Source organism: Megalobrama amblycephala, linkage group LG22, assembly GCF_018812025.1.
Source record: "Megalobrama amblycephala isolate DHTTF-2021 linkage group LG22, ASM1881202v1, whole genome shotgun sequence".
NCBI lineage: Eukaryota > Metazoa > Chordata > Actinopteri > Cypriniformes > Xenocyprididae > Megalobrama > Megalobrama amblycephala.
The window spans coordinates 12,635,771-12,655,224 of record NC_063065.1 but is presented as its reverse complement, the minus strand read 5'-3'; the positions used below and the strand labels follow the sequence as shown (position 1 = coordinate 12,655,224).

General features: G+C 34.5%; 1 protein-coding gene across 4 annotated transcripts; it reads right to left on the bottom strand.

Annotated features, from left to right (window-relative positions):
* Positions 1-1,999: 1,999 nt before the first annotated feature.
* Positions 2,000-18,302, bottom strand: mybl1 (v-myb avian myeloblastosis viral oncogene homolog-like 1). Of its 4 annotated transcripts, none has more exons than XM_048175040.1 (17): positions 18,151-18,302; positions 17,818-17,906; positions 15,264-15,363; positions 14,990-15,061; positions 14,150-14,242; positions 13,447-13,667; positions 13,174-13,360; positions 12,168-12,245; positions 11,701-11,799; positions 10,800-11,030; positions 9,145-9,519; positions 8,928-9,067; positions 8,721-8,835; positions 7,556-7,666; positions 7,304-7,417; positions 7,003-7,182; positions 2,000-4,181 (listed from the first exon to the last, which is right to left on the bottom strand). In XM_048175040.1, the coding sequence occupies exons 2-17, from the start codon at positions 17,838-17,840 to the stop codon at positions 4,056-4,058; spliced, it is 2,265 nt and encodes a 754-aa protein (XP_048030997.1). In that variant the 5' UTR covers positions 17,841-17,906; positions 18,151-18,302; the 3' UTR covers positions 2,000-4,055. The 4 variants fall into 4 exon arrangements, with proteins under 4 accessions (XP_048030997.1, XP_048030998.1, XP_048030996.1 ...); XM_048175041.1 differs by having other exon boundaries at positions 18,168-18,291; XM_048175039.1 differs by lacking the exon at positions 17,818-17,906 and having other exon boundaries at positions 18,168-18,290.
* Positions 18,303-19,454: the final 1,152 nt, after the last annotated feature.

The window sequence follows — 19,454 nt, the reverse complement described above, 5'->3', positions numbered from 1 at the left end:
TCTGACGGATTCACAGAGTTCATTTAGTGAAGGATTTGTCAGACTTTTAAAGGTGCCCTAGAACCAGTTTTTACAAGATGTAATATAAGTCTAAGGTGTCCCCTGAATGTGTCTGTGAAGTTTCAGCTCAAAATACCCCATAGATTTTTTTAAATTCATTTTTTTAACTGCCTATTTTGGGGCATCATTAACTATGCACCGATTCAGGCTGTGGCCCCTTTAAATCGCGCGCTCCCTGCCCTCCGAGATCTCGACTATAATACAGTGCATTTACAAAGTTCACACAGCTAATATAACTCAAATGGATCTTTACAAGATGTTTGTCACGCATACTGCATGCATGCGTCGGATCATGCGAGTATAGTATTTATTTTGATGTTTATATTTGATTCTGAATGAGTTTGAGGCTGTGCTTCGTGGCTAAAGCTAACACTACACACTGTTGGAGAGATTTATAAAGAAAGAAGATGTGTTTATGCATTATAGAGACTGCAAGTGTTTAAAAAATGAAAATAACGACAGTCTTGTCTCAGTGAATACAGTAAGAAACGATGGTAACTTTAACCACATTTAACAGTACATTAGCAACATGTTAACGAAACATGTAGAAAGACAACTCACAAATATCACTAAAAATATCATGATATCATGGATCATGTCAGTTATTTTTGCTCCATCTGCCATTTTTCACTATTGTCCTTGCTTGCTTACCTAGTCTGATGATTCAGCTGTGCACAGACCCAGACGTTTTTATACTGGCTGCCCTTGTCTAATGCCTTGAACATGGGCTGGCATATGCAAATATTGGGGTCATACATATTAATGATCCCGACTGTTACATAACAGTCTGTGTTATGTTGAGATTCGTCTGTTTTTCAGAAGTCTTTTAAACAAATGAGATTTACACAAGAAGGAGGAAGCAATGGTGTTTGAGACTCACTGTATGTCATTTCCATGTACTGAACTCTTGTTATTCAACTATGCCAAGATAAATTCAGTTTTTGATTCTAGGGCACTTTAAAGTCCAGGACCAGCATAAACCAGCTCAAATCAGCATACCAGCTTCAAAACCTACCTTACCAGCATATACTGTTTTTTCAACAGGGAGACTATTCATTACAGAAATAGTGAGTAGCCTTCATCTACTTTAAACACATCCAAAATACACAAATAGTCAACATTTTATAAGCTGACCAATAAATAGAGGAATTTTATATTCCAATAATGACCTCAATCAGGGTCAAGGCTTGGATTTCAACCTAAAGATTAAAGTGCTTTCTAAATTTACACATCACTGTCAGAGTACAACAGGTGTTTGTTTTGCGTTTAGCCAAAATGGCTTCAGTAGCCATCAAGCACACAGTGCACTGTACAAAAGCCCAAACCAACCAACCAATTTATCCCCAATGGGCCTTTGACATCTCTCAAGCCTTCATTGACCATGTGAAAAATACAATAGCAAAGTGTTCTCTGAATTTGAAAGAAACATATAAGAGCACATGTGTTATAGGCTTGTAATGGCCGTCAACAGCAGAAGGCATGTCAGTGGGGCCTTGCGCCCCTCTATTCAGGGGAAATTGAGTGAATGGGCCTGCAAAACCAACAGACACGCAGAACAATAGAGCCAAAAGAAATTATTTCATGGCCGAGTGGGCCTCTTTAGAGAGAGCAGCTGACCTGTGGAGAGCTGTGTTGTTCAGGGAGGGTGTGGGTCTAAGGACCCCAAGGGCGGAGATTGCAGCACCCCCCAGGTCTGGTGACAGGGGATAGCCGTCAACTCAAGAGACCTCAACTTCCATTACTGATGTAAACACCCGGGTTTCAGAAAAGAACAGGACTCTCTGAGTCTTTCGCATTGTGACATGAACAAGGTGATTATTAGATGAAAAATTAGGTCTTGGGAAGGATGGAACAACTGTCAGTCAAAAAGTTACAAACTGTTTGAATCAGTTTCGAGATGCAACCCACAATCTATAAAGAAAAATACAAACATGGCACATTTGAAGAGCATATTTTTTTTATTTTTAGGTGTGTAAATGACAACATGGCAATTTGACAAGTTCGTTGTAATATCAAAGAAGCTGGTTATAATTGTTTCGCGGAAAATATGTCAAATATGTAACATATTGCATGAGAAATGAGTATGTCAGTTGAGGTGTGCTGCTTGTTTTCATGCATGTCAGTTTGCTACATATACTTGCTTTCCTCAAGTCTACAGAAAAAGGAAATACCAACAAACAAGACAAACATTTAGACAGTAAAATGAAGACAAACAAAAACACATTAAGCAGTTATCTACAATGTTATGTGAGCCAAAATAAATGAATCTCTCGGATGTGTAGTGTTTCTTTGAATACAGATGGTCAGTTTTTGCATTTAATATCTGGGTTACAATCAGAAAATATAAACTTTTTACAAAACATCATCCTCAATTTGAATAAGACTGTGTGTGTTATTCAGTTACCATTAAAAATGTTAAAACCCCAATACTTAACGCTAATACTGCCGAATCCTTTAACATCAGAGTCTTTTTTTGCTCACACTAACTTATCAATGTAAATAACCTGGAACTATTTTACATAGGTTCTTCTCAGTATAAAATAATAAAACATGACATTTCATTCAACATTTCACTTCATATGAGAGCAAAGCAATTGTCCAACACTTCCTTCAGTCGATTGTGCTTGTATTCGTTCCTGCTGTAACTCTCAGTAGCAGCGAGCAAAACTTTATGAACATTTTTCGAGAGCGAGAAAGTGGGAGATAAACTACGTTTAGATAATTTTCCCCTTCGGATGTCATCCTGACCCGTCAGTGTTAACGATATGTTTAAATACATTCAGCCACCACTAAAAATACCCACATACAACAAAACGTAAACACTACAGAGGGCATAAAACAATAGATACTAATAATGACAAACCAACATTTATATAATATTTAAAAGTGCAATTTCCCCACATTTGGAGGCTGAATGCTGCTACTTTTACGGTCAACCAATTGGTGAAAAGAGGACGGAACCTTTGAAAGGATGTTAAATTTACTGTACAGGCCAAGAAATTAGTGTCAGTGTTATTGAAATCAGAAATATGTGATGGAAGGTAGTCAAATCTTCAACGGAACAGAAATATAATTAGAGATTTTCTTTATATCTTTGAAATAAATAAATTAGTAAAGATTTAATAAATAGAACCTACAGCTCTAAACGAACAAATCTCATCTATGTATCTGTTCTTGGAACGTGTTATTTATAATGCGACGTGCGCATTGATATTGGTACCAAACATGATTTCGGCTAAACTGAGAACAATTTCATAAGCAGCGACGATGCTGGATTTAGACTTCAGTTGCAAACATGCAAGACAGCGATTTTACGCCTCACCAGATGTTCAAAGTACAATTCATTTCAACAACCTTCACTTTACAGCAAAAAATAATGGAAAACAAAAAACAAAACGATCGAGGTACCTTCCAGTAGACGTTAACTTAGCAAATTCACACTATACAATACATTCAGTGAGTGTCCTACTCGTAAAAAAAATTAAATTAAGTCGGGGTGGAACCTTTGTTACGTTTGGAGCGGAAACGATTACGTTGCAAGTGCTATCCAGTTACTCCTCAACACTGTCTCTGCTCCTCACCCTAACAAACAACCACAGTAGTGCAACACTGCCAGTGCTCCCCTATCCTTAACACCTCCTCTAAAAAGAGCTTAAGAACTATCTGAAAATGTCATTTATACGATTTATTCCTTCTTAAAAAAGTTCATTGAAAAGCAGCCCTTAAAATCAGCACACTTTTTACGGCTAAAAATGGATAAAAATAACTATGTTAAAATACCGTTAGCTAAATCCTGCAAATCTAGGGCTATTTGTATTTTGACTACATTTCCATACAAGCTTTTTTTTTTATCCTAAGCGGCACATTGTTATATCAGTAGGTGTTTAGCAAACATCATAGTGAGTGTTTCTGTTTCCTACACCAGATTGTCGGAGAGGTTAAATGTCGGTGTGATAGAGGAAAAGAGGACGGGTGTTGTAGTGCAGAAGTGATGTTTAAAGGACGAGAGCTCTGGAAATGCAGGCGGTGGGGTTGGTGTTTAGGTAACGCCTCGCCTGCTCCGTCATGATCAGCTGATCCTCCGTTTTCCCAAAAACCACTGCCTCCCAATTGCTGTTGGCCTGTTGGGTAAAAAAAAAAAAAAAAAAAAAAAAAAAAAGATATTTGAGATTGACACAGTTTGGTAATTGTTATCATACTAAAACTATGAATTATTTTTTCCTTCACTGAAATTAAGCTGAAAAAAAAAAGAAAAAAGAAAAAACTTAAATGTTTTCTTGGCAACTAGCTATACAGAAATATAAAACTAAAACAAAAAAAATTACAAAAATGAGTGTTTGATATTAAGAGTACAGAAGAGGATTAGGGCCAAGCAATAATAAAAAATTAAAACCATCTCGAGATTAAAGTTGTTACATTTCGAGAAAAAAAGTCTAATTAAAATGTTGAGAATAAACTCATGAAATTACGAGAAAAATGTCGTTAAATTTCGAGAAAAAAGTCGAGATAAAATGTTGAGAATAAAGTCATTAAATTACGAGAAAAAAGTCGTTAAATTACGAGAACAAATTCGTTAAATTATGAGAAAAAACTCGTTAAATTTCGAGAAAAAAGTCGAGATAAAATGTTGAGAATAAAGTCATAATTTAGTCATAGTTTATTCTCAACATTTTATCTTGACTTTTTTCTCGAAATTTAACGACTTTTTTCTCATAATTTAATGAGTTTATTCTCAACATTTTATCTCGACATTTTTCTCGAAATTTAACGAGTTTTTTTCTCGTAATTTAACGAATTTATTCTCAACATTTTATCTCAACTTTTTTCTCGAAATTTAACGAGTTTTTTCTCGAAATTTAACGAGTTTTTTTCTCATAATTTAATGAGTTTATTCTCAACATTTTATCTTGACTTTTTTCTCGAAATTTAATGAGTTTTTTTTCTCGTAATTGAATGAGTTTATTCTCAACATTTTATCTCGACTTTTTTCTCGAAATTTAACGAGTTTTTTCTCATAATTTAATGAGTTTATTCTCAACATTTTATTTAGTCTTTTTTCTCGAAATTTAACGAGTTTTTTTCTCGTAATTTAACGAGTTTTTTCTCGTAATTTAACGAGTTTATTCTCAACATTTTATCTCGACTTTTTTCCTCGAAATTTTACGAGTTTTTTCTCGTAATTTAATGAGTTTATTCTCAACATTTTTGACTTTTTTCTCGAAATTTAATGAGTTTTTTTCTCGTAATTGAATGAGTTTATTCTCAACATTTTTGACTTTTTTCTCGAAATTTAACGAGTTTTTTTCTCATAATTTAATGAGTTTATTCTCAACATTTTATCTTGACTTTTTTCTCGGAATTTAATGAGTTTTTTTCTCGTAATTGAATGAGTTTATTCTCAACATTTTATCTCGACTTTTTTCTCGAAATTTAACGAGTTTTTTCTCATAATTTAATGAGTTTATTCTCAACATTTTATTTAGTCTTTTTTCTCGAAATTTAACGAGTTTTTTTCTCGTAATTTAACGAGTTTTTTCTCGTAATTTAACGAGTTTATTCTCAACATTTTATCTCGACTTTTTTCTCGAAATTTTACGAGTTTTTTCTCGTAATTTAATGAGTTTATTCTCAACATTTTTGACTTTTTTCTCGAAATTTAATGAGTTTTTTTCTCGTAATTGAATGAGTTTATTCTCAACATTTTTGACTTTTTTCTCGAAATTTAACGAGTTTTTTCTCATAATTTAATGAGTTTATTCTCAACATTTTATTTAGTCTTTTTTCTCGAAATTTAACGAGTTTTTTTCTCGTAATTTAACGAGTTTTTTCTCGTAATTTAACGAGTTTATTCTCAACATTTTATCTCGACTTTTTTCTCGAAATTTTACGAGTTTTTTCTCGTAATTTAATGAGTTTATTCTCAACATTTTTGACTTTTTTCTCGAAATTTAACGAGTTTTTTCTCGAAATTTAACAACTTTAATCTCGAGATGGTTTTATTTTTTTATTATTGCTTGGCCCTAATCCTCTTCCGTATAAGAGTCCTTGGCAACTACCTGAAATAAAATGAATTTGAAGTACTAAATTACACACACACAAAAAAAAAAAAAAAAAAAAAAAGAAGCATTATAGAAATATTAAAAAAAGGGGGAAAAATTTACAAAAGCATATAAAAATTTACAATTTAAATTAAAATAAAATTAAAAATATAAAAATGAAAGCTAAAAAAATATATTAATAAATACTATATTATATAAATATTAAAATAAAACTGGTTTGTCCACAAGGTGAAAAAATGGATATATAATTAGATTAAATGTTTAATCTAACTCAGTTTAAGTTGAAGTACTAAATTACTAAAACAAAAATAAATTAATGATATATATATATATATATAATTTTTTTTTTTTTTTTTTTTTTTTGATTTACAAAAGCACATATAAAATCAAAACATAAAAGCCAATTCAAAATAGTAAATACTGTACTAGTATATAAATAATACTGAAATAACACTGGTTTGTCCAAAGTTGTCTCAAATTTGTGTTACTATTTATAATAATAATAAAAAAGTATTGAATTATAAAAATACAAAATTTCTGAGGATTTTGTTTTTTTTAAAGGCTTATTTTTGCCTTTGTTGTGATAGGACAGTATAGATTGGACAGGAAGCAAGGTGGGAGAGAGAGGGAGGACAGGATCAGGAAAGGAGAGAGAGGGAGGACAGGATCAGGAAAGGTCCACGACCCAGGACTCGTACTCTGGTCGCCTGAAGCGCAACGGCGCTATATTTTGGCGTGCTGCCCACTAGGCTATCGGCGCCAACGGATTATTTGAGTTAATGAGAGTTAATTATGTGTTATCTGCAGCACAATCAATATAAGGAGATTAATATCATATGAGATCCTTTTCTCTTGATGGTCAGGGAACAAATGAGTAAATTACCGGAGTGGGTGTTTGGTAAGGTGGGCTCCTCTGGGTCATGTTTTCTCTTTTGCCCTGTGGGCTAAGGGAACATATTATGGAAAGCGAATCCTTCAGTGGTCCAGGAGAGCAAGAGTTCTCCTCTCTCTCTGTCAATGGCATCATGAGCATGGATCTGGTCAGTAGGCCATCACTGTGAGACTATGTGGAAAAAGCAGGGCGAAGATGGTGGTTGAAGAGGGAAAACAAAATGATTGTAAACTCAAAATAGAAAAACGCTAATGATGCCTCATTAGCTAGTAGATTAGGATAATGGTCTTACCGCTGCATTGTTGTTAATCTGCTGTTGGGGAAACAGCTGTACATTCAAACAGTCTTTTTCCCAGCTGTCCAATACCAGAGACTTTCTTACTTTCCTTGCAGGAGCTTCCATCTGCTGTGAACCCCAAATGACACAGATTAATAATAAAAATTCGTGTTTGAGATAAGAGTTAACATCAGATGAAACCTGAATATTTAAACTAAATCTATTTGCATGGTTATGAAAACAGGTTTGTAAGAAAGTGGCCAGTACCTCATAAGATCTGTACTGAAGTTGGTTCTGCACTTGTGTGAAGATGTCAGACCCTGTTTCCTCTTTCAGAACCTCTCTGATGTCCTCCTCAAGAAGTGCCAGTGGTTGGGGCTGAACACACCAATGTAATATATCAAAAGACAAATTAGCGACTGAAGCACTGAATAAACACATGAATAGCCTTTATTATTGAATCTCATGAAACCAGTCAAGAAGAAGAAAAAAAAGAGAGAATTCTGTCATCATTTACTTACCCTCAAGTTCTTCCAAACCTGTATGAATTTCTTTCTTTTGCTGAACACAAAGATGATATTTTGAAGAATATGTGTAACCAAATGATGATGGGGTATTTATTTCCATACTATGGAAGACAATGAGGCCCATCAACTGTTTGGTTACCCATATTCTTCAAAATATCATCTTTTGTGTTCAGCAGAAGAAAGAAATTAATACAGGTTGAGTAAATGTTGACAGAATTTTCAGTTTTGGGTGAACTATCACTTTAAGCTTTTTTTACAATTAAGATTTTCAGGAGATTTAATCATGTCCTATATAATTATAATCAGGGTTGTTACTGTTAACTGAAACTATTAAAACTATTAAAAATCATCAATTGAAATGAACCTGAAATAAAATTAAATATAAATATTAGATGAAAAAGCACATAAAGTTACTAAAAATTACACTAAAATGAAATTAAAATATATATATAAAAAAAAAAAAAATTAATATTTTATATATATATATATATATATATATATATATATACACACACACACACACACACACTGTATAATAAATTATAAAATGTATAATACATTTAATATATAAAAATATTAAAGATATTATAAAATATTTTAAAGACATTTATATACAATTGTTTTTATACATGATGCAAGTGTTGCCTTTAATTTATGCTGATTTTAATAGAAATAAAAGATGTATTACGGTATTAGGAATCTAATGAAAGTCATCATTAGAAAAAAACTTAACAGTAAAACATCCTGACACATAATAATGAGAAATTTTGGGGGAAATATGCTTAACTGTCATGACAAATATCACAACGGTCCAACTACTGTATATAGGCTTTATTTTATGTGTATCTTGCTGTAGCATATTTAATATTGACATAGCTTCAAGTTTTTTTTCCATTAGGACTTACCACCATTCTTAATGGGCCGTGCATCTTCTCCTGGGCAGCCAGGGCGTTTTTGAATGGGGTTGGTGTTCTTGGAGTGTGGATTATAACATTCTTATGGAGTTTCGGGGTCCTAAAACTGTGAAGACAAAAATACTATTAGTTATTTTGTGATTCTGAGATTGTCAGCTCGATATTCTCAAACAGCAGAGGTGAAGAATAGGCCCTGACCCTGCGTTCTCCTTCTGATGTTTTGGTGTAGTTTCTCTCTGATGGGGTGTACTGAGGAGGCATTTCTGTCCACACACTGGAGTGGATGTAAGAGCGGGATTGTCGAGACTCAAGGGCTCACCACCGGACACGTTGAAAAACTAAATAAAAAAAGTTTGAATGAATTCACAAATTTCTGTGCTCTAAAAGGTGCTTTGTGGTATGAATTTACCCATACCTGAGAGGGGGAGAATGGCAAGCCTTTGACAGGGGTGTTTTTTGGCGAGTTCCCACTGTTGTCTATGAAAGCACCGCAGTTCCTTTCATCTGTAGGTGACTGATCCTCTCTCTCTCTCCTCTTTTTTCTCATCATGGACGCTGGTGGAGAGCTGAATCTGTTCATGCAGGTGTTGGAGAGAGCCAGAGACTTGCCCTGGCTCACTGCAGCACACTGCCTACTCATCGCTGGGACAGTGGAAGCATTTATTGAGTAGGCAATGTTTTCTGTGCACCTCTCCAGGGTTGGACAAACCTCAGTGGGGTTAGTGGGCTTTGGGGAGGGGCCTCCCTCTGAAAGATCAAAGCTGGTCACATCACTCCAGGCCAAAGGGTCCTGCAGCATCAAAACGTGTGCAAATTATTACCTTACTGTTCATTAGGTGGCGAATAAAAACTGCATCTTTGACATTTTACTAAACAACTAAAATTACAGTGCCTATTGTGTAACTTATATGTAGACAATACTGATATTAGTATAGTTTATAGTATTTAGTATTTGTCCCTCCATAGTCAGCCTATTCAATTGCAATTTTGATGCTTTAAAAAGTTCATAAAGAGATCGTAAAACTAATCCATATGAATTTTCTGAAGAAACTCGATTGCTTTTTATGATGAACAGATTTAATTTAGGCTTTTACTCACATATAAACCTTGATCAGCAAACAAACAAAAGCTCAACCAAACCTGAATGACGAGCGATAACTAACCTCTTCCGGAAGCTCAAACGTGCTGCAAAACACACGAGAATGAACCTCACTGGTTACGCAGCACGTTTGAGCTAGCGGTAGAGGTTATGATCTCTTTATGAACCTTTTGAAGTGTCAAAGTTGCAATTTCGTGGGCCGTATATGGAGGGACACAAAGCTTGCAGATTTCATCAAAAAGATCTTTATTTTCATTCTGAAAATGAACGAAAGTCTTACGGGTTTGGAACGACAATGACAGAATTTTCATTTTTGGGTGAAATAACCCTTTAATTTACCCATCATATCTTAGGGATATAGGTACAGTACTGGCCAAAATTATATATATATTTTTTTTATTTTTATAAATTGATCAGTATATGTCTATACTGATATTTAAATGTGCATGTTCATTTCCTCCATTCTTAATTTTGGTTACCTTTTCCATCATCTAACGCTCACCTAAAGTTTTTTTTTTTTTTTTAAACACTACTAATTTAAATAATGTTAAATGCAAATTTTCTTTATTTGTTTTTTATAAAAATCTATTTTTAATACTGTACATTATAATGCTGTGAAAATTCACTTGTAGCTTTTAAAATAATAGACTTTAGTTTTTAAGCATTTCATTTTTAATTCATTTATATTGAGCCCCACACATGACATGCAAGAAAAAAAATTAAATTGTGCGCACGACTTACTAATTCGTTCCCTCGATTTACTAAATCGTGCGCACGATTTACATTTTCGTTCCCTCGATTTATAAATCATGCGCATGTCATGTCCGGGGCTCCGTACATTTACACAAAACAGAATAGAATTTTTATATCAGCCATTTATCAATTATCAACTATAACATTCAAATAATTATCAACTTACTAGTATTAGCCAGAGTTTTAATATCATATATATATTGGAATTCTCTGCTTACTGAGTCAATGAGCTCCATGGTCTCTGCAAACTCTGGAATGGTCTCTAGTGTGGACAGCACAGCACTGGCCTCAGCAGCCAGGAACTTGCTAGGAGAGACAGGCAGAGGCATCCTAGCAGGAGGGCCCTCCTCTAAACGGCACAGCTCCACCCCTCTGTCGTCCACACTCTCTGTGGTGGTGACAGTATCATCAGGCAGGCTGTCTGACCAGCTGGAGTAGCTCTCTGGATTCTGTATAGGACCAAACCATTGAGGTCAGTGAGGGAGTTTATGATAAGAAAAGATCAAATGAAAAAGATAAGCTGCAGTGATGTGGAGGGGAGAGTTAAACTAAAAAAAGAAAAAAGAAAAATCAAACACATTTGAGCCAATAAACCTATACTAATAATATCTGTTCCATATTACTTTTTGACCATATGATAAAATCTCTGGTAATCATTCATGATATTAACAGTGTCGTAAAGAAATGCTAGCTATACTTTATGGTAATGATGCACGGCAGGCTTACTGACTATTAACGGGGAACTGTGAATAATTAATTAAAGAATTAAATTTCAGTACCCTACTAAATAAGAAAAACATTTAGAAAATGCAAATATATAATAAAAGATTAATTTATTATCTAAATATTATTTTTTAATGATAAGATGAATATGCAGAAAATAATAATACAAATAATAGATAAGCGTAATAAAACAAATAGACATATTAAAACATGCTTTTAACAAAAGCCAAACTTTCATTAAAGCGCACTCTCTGTAGTTTTAGTTAAGGAGGGTGTGAGGCAGGTAGGCAGGCAAGATTTACTAAGCACAGCTAGAAATGAGGGTATGGGGGAGTAAGATGGGAATGGAGGGACCAATAGCGCACTATTCTACGCGCACACACAAGCTTTTCTTACACGAGGGCCCGACTGTCTTCTGACTTCACTCTCAGCTGACATTAGCAACAGCTCTAGCTCCTTAATTCTTTTCTCTTTGTCTGGGTCATCATGGCATGGCTGTGAGGAAGAAGAACCAGGAGGAAGAGGCGGAAAGAGAGACTGAGACAAAGTTTACTGACAATTTCACGAGACTTTTATGAGGTCCTGAATTTCACCAAGCAAAAGCACCCAGGATGCTGATGTAGTTTATATTAGATTAGATTAATGTCAAAACATTTCAATTCAAATTTGTATAATGGCATTGGTGAAATTCAGATACGGACCAGTTTAAAACACCACACCACATACATGCAGATTAAACAATTACCAACAAACATCGATTTTTTATTTATTTATAGAGGAGACGAACAGACTTCAGAAAGCAGAAAGTTCAGAGATACAGAGGAGATTGAAGCATGCCGTGAGAACTGCATCGTGGGACTTACCGTCATAAAGCTAGAGATCTCGACACTTATGTTTTCCATACACTGGTCACTTTGTGAACCATACGGATATCTGGGCGGCTGCCAATCAAAAACAATATGAAAGCTTGAATGTTTACAGAATACTTCATATTTGATATTTATTATATTTAGTATAAATAGGGATAAACAGATCAATTCTGCCCAAGTCAAAAATGATTGTCATGCTATGGCCAATAACTATGGAAACTTGTTTCCGCTGTGAAATAAAAAATAAAAAGGGTAATTACGACTTTTTTTATCTCACAATTCTGACTTTTTTTTTCTGAATTGATATAAACTCACAGTTGTGAGTTATAAACTCACAATTAATTATTAATTATCTCGCAATTCTGACTTCATGTCATGCAATTCTGACTTTATAACTCACAATTGCGAGTTTAAATCTGGCAATTCTGTGAAAAAAGTCAGAATTGTGAGATAAAAAGTCGCAATTACCTTTTTTATTTTTGTATTTAGTGGCAGAAACAAGCTTCCATAGATGACAGATAAATAGATTATATTAAAATTCTATACTATTTTGTCTAAATAAATGTAAAATAAAATCCATCATTTTAAATCATCAAGTGAATTTAGGCATCACAACATTATAATGTACAGTATAAAAAAATGAATATTCATTTTCATGAAAACTAACGAAGATTAAAAAGATTTAAATGTTTTAAATTATTAGTGATTTAAGATATTAACATAAATTAAGCTTTAGATGACAGCAGAGGTAATCCAAATGTAAAAAAATAACTAGCAAGCATAATTAATATTAACAACTAGCAATATACATTAAAAATACCTAATATAACCAATATGGTATCAATATATTGTGCATCCCTAAATATAAATTATTATCTATAAAATCAATGGTAGCAGGGTTAAGATAACCATTCTCTTAACATCTACAAAGTGAAATAATAAGTATGCCACATACTGTACGATACTGATGCAAACACAGTATTCTCGTGAGAGTTATCACCTGTGATTGGCTGCTCATGATCATTTGATTTTGGTCATGTGGATATTCCACAGCTGGACTGGATTTGGGCCGTTTCTTCTGGCCAGAATCACTACTGTAGCTCTTGCTGCCATCCTGTAAGTAGCCCTCATGTTCCACCTTCCTGCGCATGGTGGAGTTCCAATGATTCTTAATGGAGTTGTCTGTCCTATAAACGCACAGTAAGGTAAATGTCATTCTCTGGTATTCTTCTATATTCTGTATAGCTTTAGAGTAACAATAAGATTTTTTTACCTTCCTGGCAGCAGCTTTGAGATCTCAGCCCAGCGGTTGCCCAGACGTTTATGTGCTTCATAGATAATTCGATCTTCTTCCTGGGTCCAGGAGGATTTCTTCACCTCTGGGTTGAGGTGATTGTGCCAGCGCTCTCGGCACTGTTTGCCTATGCGGCCCTGTAAGTGCTTGGCAATCACTGACCACCGTTTGGGCCCATACTTGTGAACTAACTCAATCACCTGTGGAGAGGTAAGGCAGATTATCAGAAACAAAGTACGGCACTAGGGTTATAGAATACCCTCCGTCCATATTAATAGTTTTCCAAAATATGTAAGGAAAAACCCCAAATTATTGAATCCTGACCAAATAAAAACAGTCAACCCTGGTCTCTGAGCTGACATAAAATTGGACAAACATGTACAACTTCAGTTTTACATTAACATTATGGAATGAATAGGGTAGAAAAAGACCTCTCGCATTTATAACAGTGTCATTTCTTCTGGAATGTTGTCATGCAACTTCTAAACAGTGTGTTGTAAGGATACTGAACAAAAGCTTTCATTTCTTTGGGCGGTAGAGGAGGAGGACAATGACTTTTGCATTCTAAAACTCAGAATCAAGACTACGAGATCATCACACCCCTCCTTATCCTCCATCTTTCGCCATTTATCCATCCATCTCTGTCTTCCTCTGAGGACACAGAACACCCGGCTCATCTTACCCTCTGATCCTCCTCTTTTGTCCAGGGTCCTTTCACCAGCTCCGGGTTGAGCACCTTTTGCCAACGGTGCTGACATTGACCATCTGTCCTTGTCTGTCAAAGTGCAACAAAATCCCACATCAACACCTGCAGCTAGTACACATACACCTATAATAACATCTTCACTAACACAAAGACCTGTCACTAATAATACAACATAAATTTAACAATAGATCTGCTGTAATTCTATCTAGACTTTCCATTTGCAACAGTACTTTCAGTCTAAAGTTAGAACTTGATATGTGGCTTCTTTTTTATAGTTCATCTTTTGCCTAATTTGCATAAAATAGATTTGTTTTACACTATGTAACTTTTGACGCTCTAGCGGTTAACAAACAAAACTGCATGCGTCTTGCAGAAGAACATTGTAGCCAGAGCTACTTTCTCTTTGTTTATGTATATGACAAGTCATGCAGGTACTGGGATACTCTGCAGCGGTTGGCGTCCTGCTCGGTCTAAAATAGTGTGACTATAAACACTTATTATAGGCGTACCGTAGTGATTCAGGATAAGACAAAAACACGGTTTTGGAAGATGGATTCATGATGTACTTGCTTATTATATCAATTTTGTACATTTTTAACAAAAAAAAGTTCCATATTGTTCCTTTAAATGTTTATTTTTTAATTTAATTACATTTTTAAATACTTGAGAAGACACTTTTCTTCCATAGAAAGATGATAAATATGTGAAATAGTAAATGATTCATTTTAAAGCTCGAATAGATTTTAATATTCCAGCCACAATTTTAAAAACACGTTCAAAGTCATGATTTAGCAACTGCTTCAGTGAGTTACTTACTGGGAAATAATTGGCGATTAATTTCCAAGCATCGGTTCCGTGTTGCTCAACAAGCTTCTTTAGCTTCTCGTCCTGTTTGTGAAACAGAGATCATGAGGTTTTCCATCTCAAACACAACTAGCCCGCTGTGACAGCAGCAGCATACACAACACTGTTGCAATTCCCACCCCTTCCTGTTTCATCATAGAAACCCAAGGAGCAAGTATTATCTCATTTGAAACTTAAAATAGCATATGTGGAACTGGTTGCAAACTAGCATTCATGTATTAAGTACCTCATCCCGGGACCATTTAATTTTGCACAGGGTCTTTTTAGAATTCTTGGGGTCCCTGCTGTCAGGATCTGTAGAATGACGTTCATCATCCTCATCTTCACTGCAGCCATGAAAGACAAACAGAAAAAAAGAAGAGTCAAATACTATTAAACAGAAAAAAATTATTTTGTCTAATCAGAAAGAATTACTCTCTGACACAAACCGTTGAACAGAAAAGCTTGACCAATCATCTGTAAATACAAGATGCAAAGTTTAGAAAAGCAGCTAGCTCATTAAACAGGACATGCCTGAGTATAATTAGTCTGCAAGCAAGCAAAACAAGCTACAAAAGTGAATTCCAGAAGCATTCAGATTATTCCAGTGCATTGGTTTTTGCATTCATACATAAATTTAAGGTTTTTTATTTGGATATATATATTTTTTCTCCATTATCCTAAAGTCTATCCATTAAAATATATACAAAATAAAAATGAAAGGGACACACACACACACACACACACTGAAGTTATTTTCACACAAGTAAATTGAAGTGACAGTCGCTTTGCCCAAGACTTCAGTCTATAGGAATGCCTTGTTGCCTGGTAACATTTCACCAATGCAGTGAGGTAGAGAGTATTTAATCAACACCAAGTTTCCCTGGGATACCAGAGCACAAACTTAATGGAAAACCATTTATCCGATGCTAAAGGTGACTATCAGCATAAACCAAGCTCAAGCCTTATTTGCTGTAAAGCTAAAAGACATTCTAGAAGAACAAGGAAGGAAGTCTAATCATTAAAGAAATATGCAACAGCACATTCAACCAGAATGCCTTGCTGCAAAGTCTAAAGTTGTGAGGAAATATTTAGGCTGAAGTCCAACTTTGACTAAAGTGGTACAAATATGGAAGTCCAAAATCCTTCTTGCTGCCAGTCTGCATGTTTATCATTGAAACATTGGCTCTCTGTATTACAAGCCACCCGATGAAAGAAGTGTTTCATTTAAGAAACATGATTTAGTATGATCTCCACCCTCAAGGAAGGGGCGAGGTGATAAACAAGCCCATTTTACTTTAGAGGTGATTTGCTTGCATCATTCAGTCAGGAGGCAGACCAAACTGACCAAATCCACTCAGATCCAGTCAGATTAAGGCCTTCATCTGGTCTCCTTTTTGAAATTACTTTCAGATATCTTGCATTAATGTCTGACACAGAAATTTACCAACCCCCCTGTTTAACAGCCATAGAGAGAGGGGCGAGGGAACACACACACACACACACACACACACACACACACACACACACACATATGTTAAAATTTTCATTCATTCATAAACAACATCATGGTCTTGTTTGTTTAGGCACAGCATGCAAGCTCTATGTCATCGTCCTTCATAAACATAATCGTTCGGAAAATCTGACTCACATAGTTTTATAAACTAAACTAGATGTGAATAAGTGCTTGTGTGCAAAGCATTACGCACAAGATGAATATTCTTACTCCTTTATTGTTACTCTAATACACATTAATATATAGTTTCATATTCTGTAGCTCTATATACACAAATCTGTTTTACAGCTTTTCAATTTATTATTAATAGTTGTTGTATATTAATTTCCAGTTACTGTAACATAACAAATGCCTCCTTAATCCCTCTAAATCATGGCAAATATACATTTTCAGATTTATATGTAAAAATATTTCAAACATATGCAAATGTTTACAGAAGAGTAATATAAAACTGATTAAATATTCAAAGTCTGCTTTAGTATTCTGATTTTATACATAAATTTTAGTAATCTGTAGTTATTATGTAATGCCCTATTAAGGCGTCAGGACACTGTTTCATCTAATACCATATAATCCTCTAAACACTTGCACCTTCCCCCATTTCAGTTTTCAAATCACTCTTACTTGTAGATTAATTTAAAGTTAATTACATTTAATGTAAATTTTATTTACTTGAGACCAGTTTCGTTTACTTTTCGGACTAAGTTTACTTCAGAAATTAAGAAATAGCCGGTTAGCATGCTAGTTCACTCCGGCTATACTGTTAAATAGAGAATGAGCTAGGAATTGCTAATCGCTAGCATTCAGGCTAACACAATAAACTTATGTTAAACATTTGAAACTGTTTGTCAAATGACATTTGACATGAGGAAACATAATGGTAGAACTAGCAATAAGAAATATGTTTTTTAAACAAATAGGTCTAGGATCAAGCTCGTTGATCAGCAGGTGCAACGTGATGCGTCATACGGACCTGTCATATCATGTTAAATATCATAATTTGTTAACGTTTTAGATTATATTGTGCAGTTAAATGATTAATTATTGTTATTTTGAGTTTTAATGTTGCCATAGCGATTTCTGTTGTGACACAAATAACTCCAGATATATATACTATAAGTTACATGATATATACGATCTCCCGATGTTTTGCATCAACATACGATCTGTACATTTGTACACAATCCATAAGATAACTATTATTAGTCTTATTTAAATTAAGTCTTATTTAGCTTTTTATATTTGATTTAGCTTACAAGACACTAAATAAGATCCATCATCTCACCTGCGAGACTTCATATTGGCCATGTCAACTGTGTCAAAGTCCAGTTCTTTTCAAAAGAAAATGTCTTTAAAACATCCAATGTTGCAATTCTTCTTGAAATCAAAACACACAGATGACATTTATCCACACATGGCACTGTCACACATGAGTCAATTTTCCGCAGATCCGTACAGTCACATCCCCGAAAGCACAATAAATATGAGAAAATGAAAAATGCCCTTACAAAATGCTTATTATTAAAAAATAAAAGAAAAAAGAGAACACTTCTAGTGCGATCTCAGAATGGTAGAGGAAGAAAATCCATAAATATAAGTCTGTGTTAGTCTTGCCCACCTTGAACACAAACCCACCCCTCTGTACTGTCACTCTGTACTGTGTTCACAGCGCGTGTGTTTTTTCCACTCATTCTGTTTCATTTTTTGTCCATCCCGCCGAATCTCGCGCCCAGCCTTCTTCCGGAAACGGGTTTGAATCTGCGCACGCGGCCTCGCCGCTGATTGGTGGAAAAAGGTAGGCGGAACAGCGCGCTTTTGTTGTTGAACAGCAACTGGTCTGTGACGCTCGATGACGCGCTTTTTATTTGCATGCAGCTAGAGAGTTGCTTATTTTTTACTCAGTATTACTTAGTATGTTTATTGCTGAGAACTTTTTATATCTAAATAAATCAATTGAAGATATATTGTAGTACTTTATTAGCAGGGTTTGAATATTATATGCTATAAAACCAAAGAGCTTAGAACCCAAGAGGCGACACTTTGATACTTTTTGGGTAACAGTCACTAGATGGCGCTCCGGTAGCGCGGCCGCCATTATGGGGTGAAAATACTAACTGGATCATAGAATCCTTCACATCTTATGCACCCAAAATCGGCGAATTTCACTGCCAAATCAGAAGCGCAATTGAACATTTTTTTAAACTAAATCACCAGTAAATTGTATGGCTCCTACAGTAAATGTTATCTTGTCATATATTTTATTTTACCAGTTGTGGAATCCAACCATTCAACTATCTGAGGTAAAGTAGTTAGCCTACTTTATTGAGTATTTCCATTTTATGCAACTTTACACATTTATTAATGGTAAATTAATAATGAATAAATTTGAGATCATCATGTTTGCAGCGAACAATATATTTTAGACCTAGTGGAGTAATATTAATAATATCTAGGTCTGAATTTAAATAGGCTATGTTGTATATTTTAATGGATCACGCTACAAACATAATGATATTATAATACATGATGCATTACTGTGTCCGTTATCACATAATTCCCACTTTTGGACACTTTTGCTTTAACAAACATTAGACAACACTGCAAAATCAAGCTGTTATATTCATATATTTATTGTCCAACATTCCCAATTTTTCTGATGCATGTCCTTAATTTAATTTCATATGTTGGTAATAATTCAGTGTTTATAAGCCTTTTAAAGAATTTTAACCCAAACTGACTGGGTTTCTAGAGAGCAAAGGTTTTGTGAAAAAGTGGAAGACTTAAACACAAAGTGTGTAAAATAAACTGTAAAAAGTGTGATAGTAGTGATAGTATTTTATTCTGTGTTGTCATCATTCAGGATGAATTTCAGCTTTAATGTACGTTTTTTTTAACAAAGCAGCTAATATTGCCATAGAAACT

Coding starts and splice junctions, on each gene's coding strand:
- mybl1 (XM_048175039.1), bottom strand. CDS start 18,223: ATGAGTGGAAAAAACACACGCGCTGTGAACACAGTACAGAGTGACAGT. Junction 13,361..13,446: donor TCAAAGCTGCTGCCAGGAAG/GTAAAAAAATCT, acceptor GTGCGTTTATAG/GACAGACAACTCCATTAAGA. Junction 8,836..8,927: donor CATCAGAAGGAGAACGCAGG/GTCAGGGCCTAT, acceptor TTGTCTTCACAG/TTTTAGGACCCCGAAACTCC.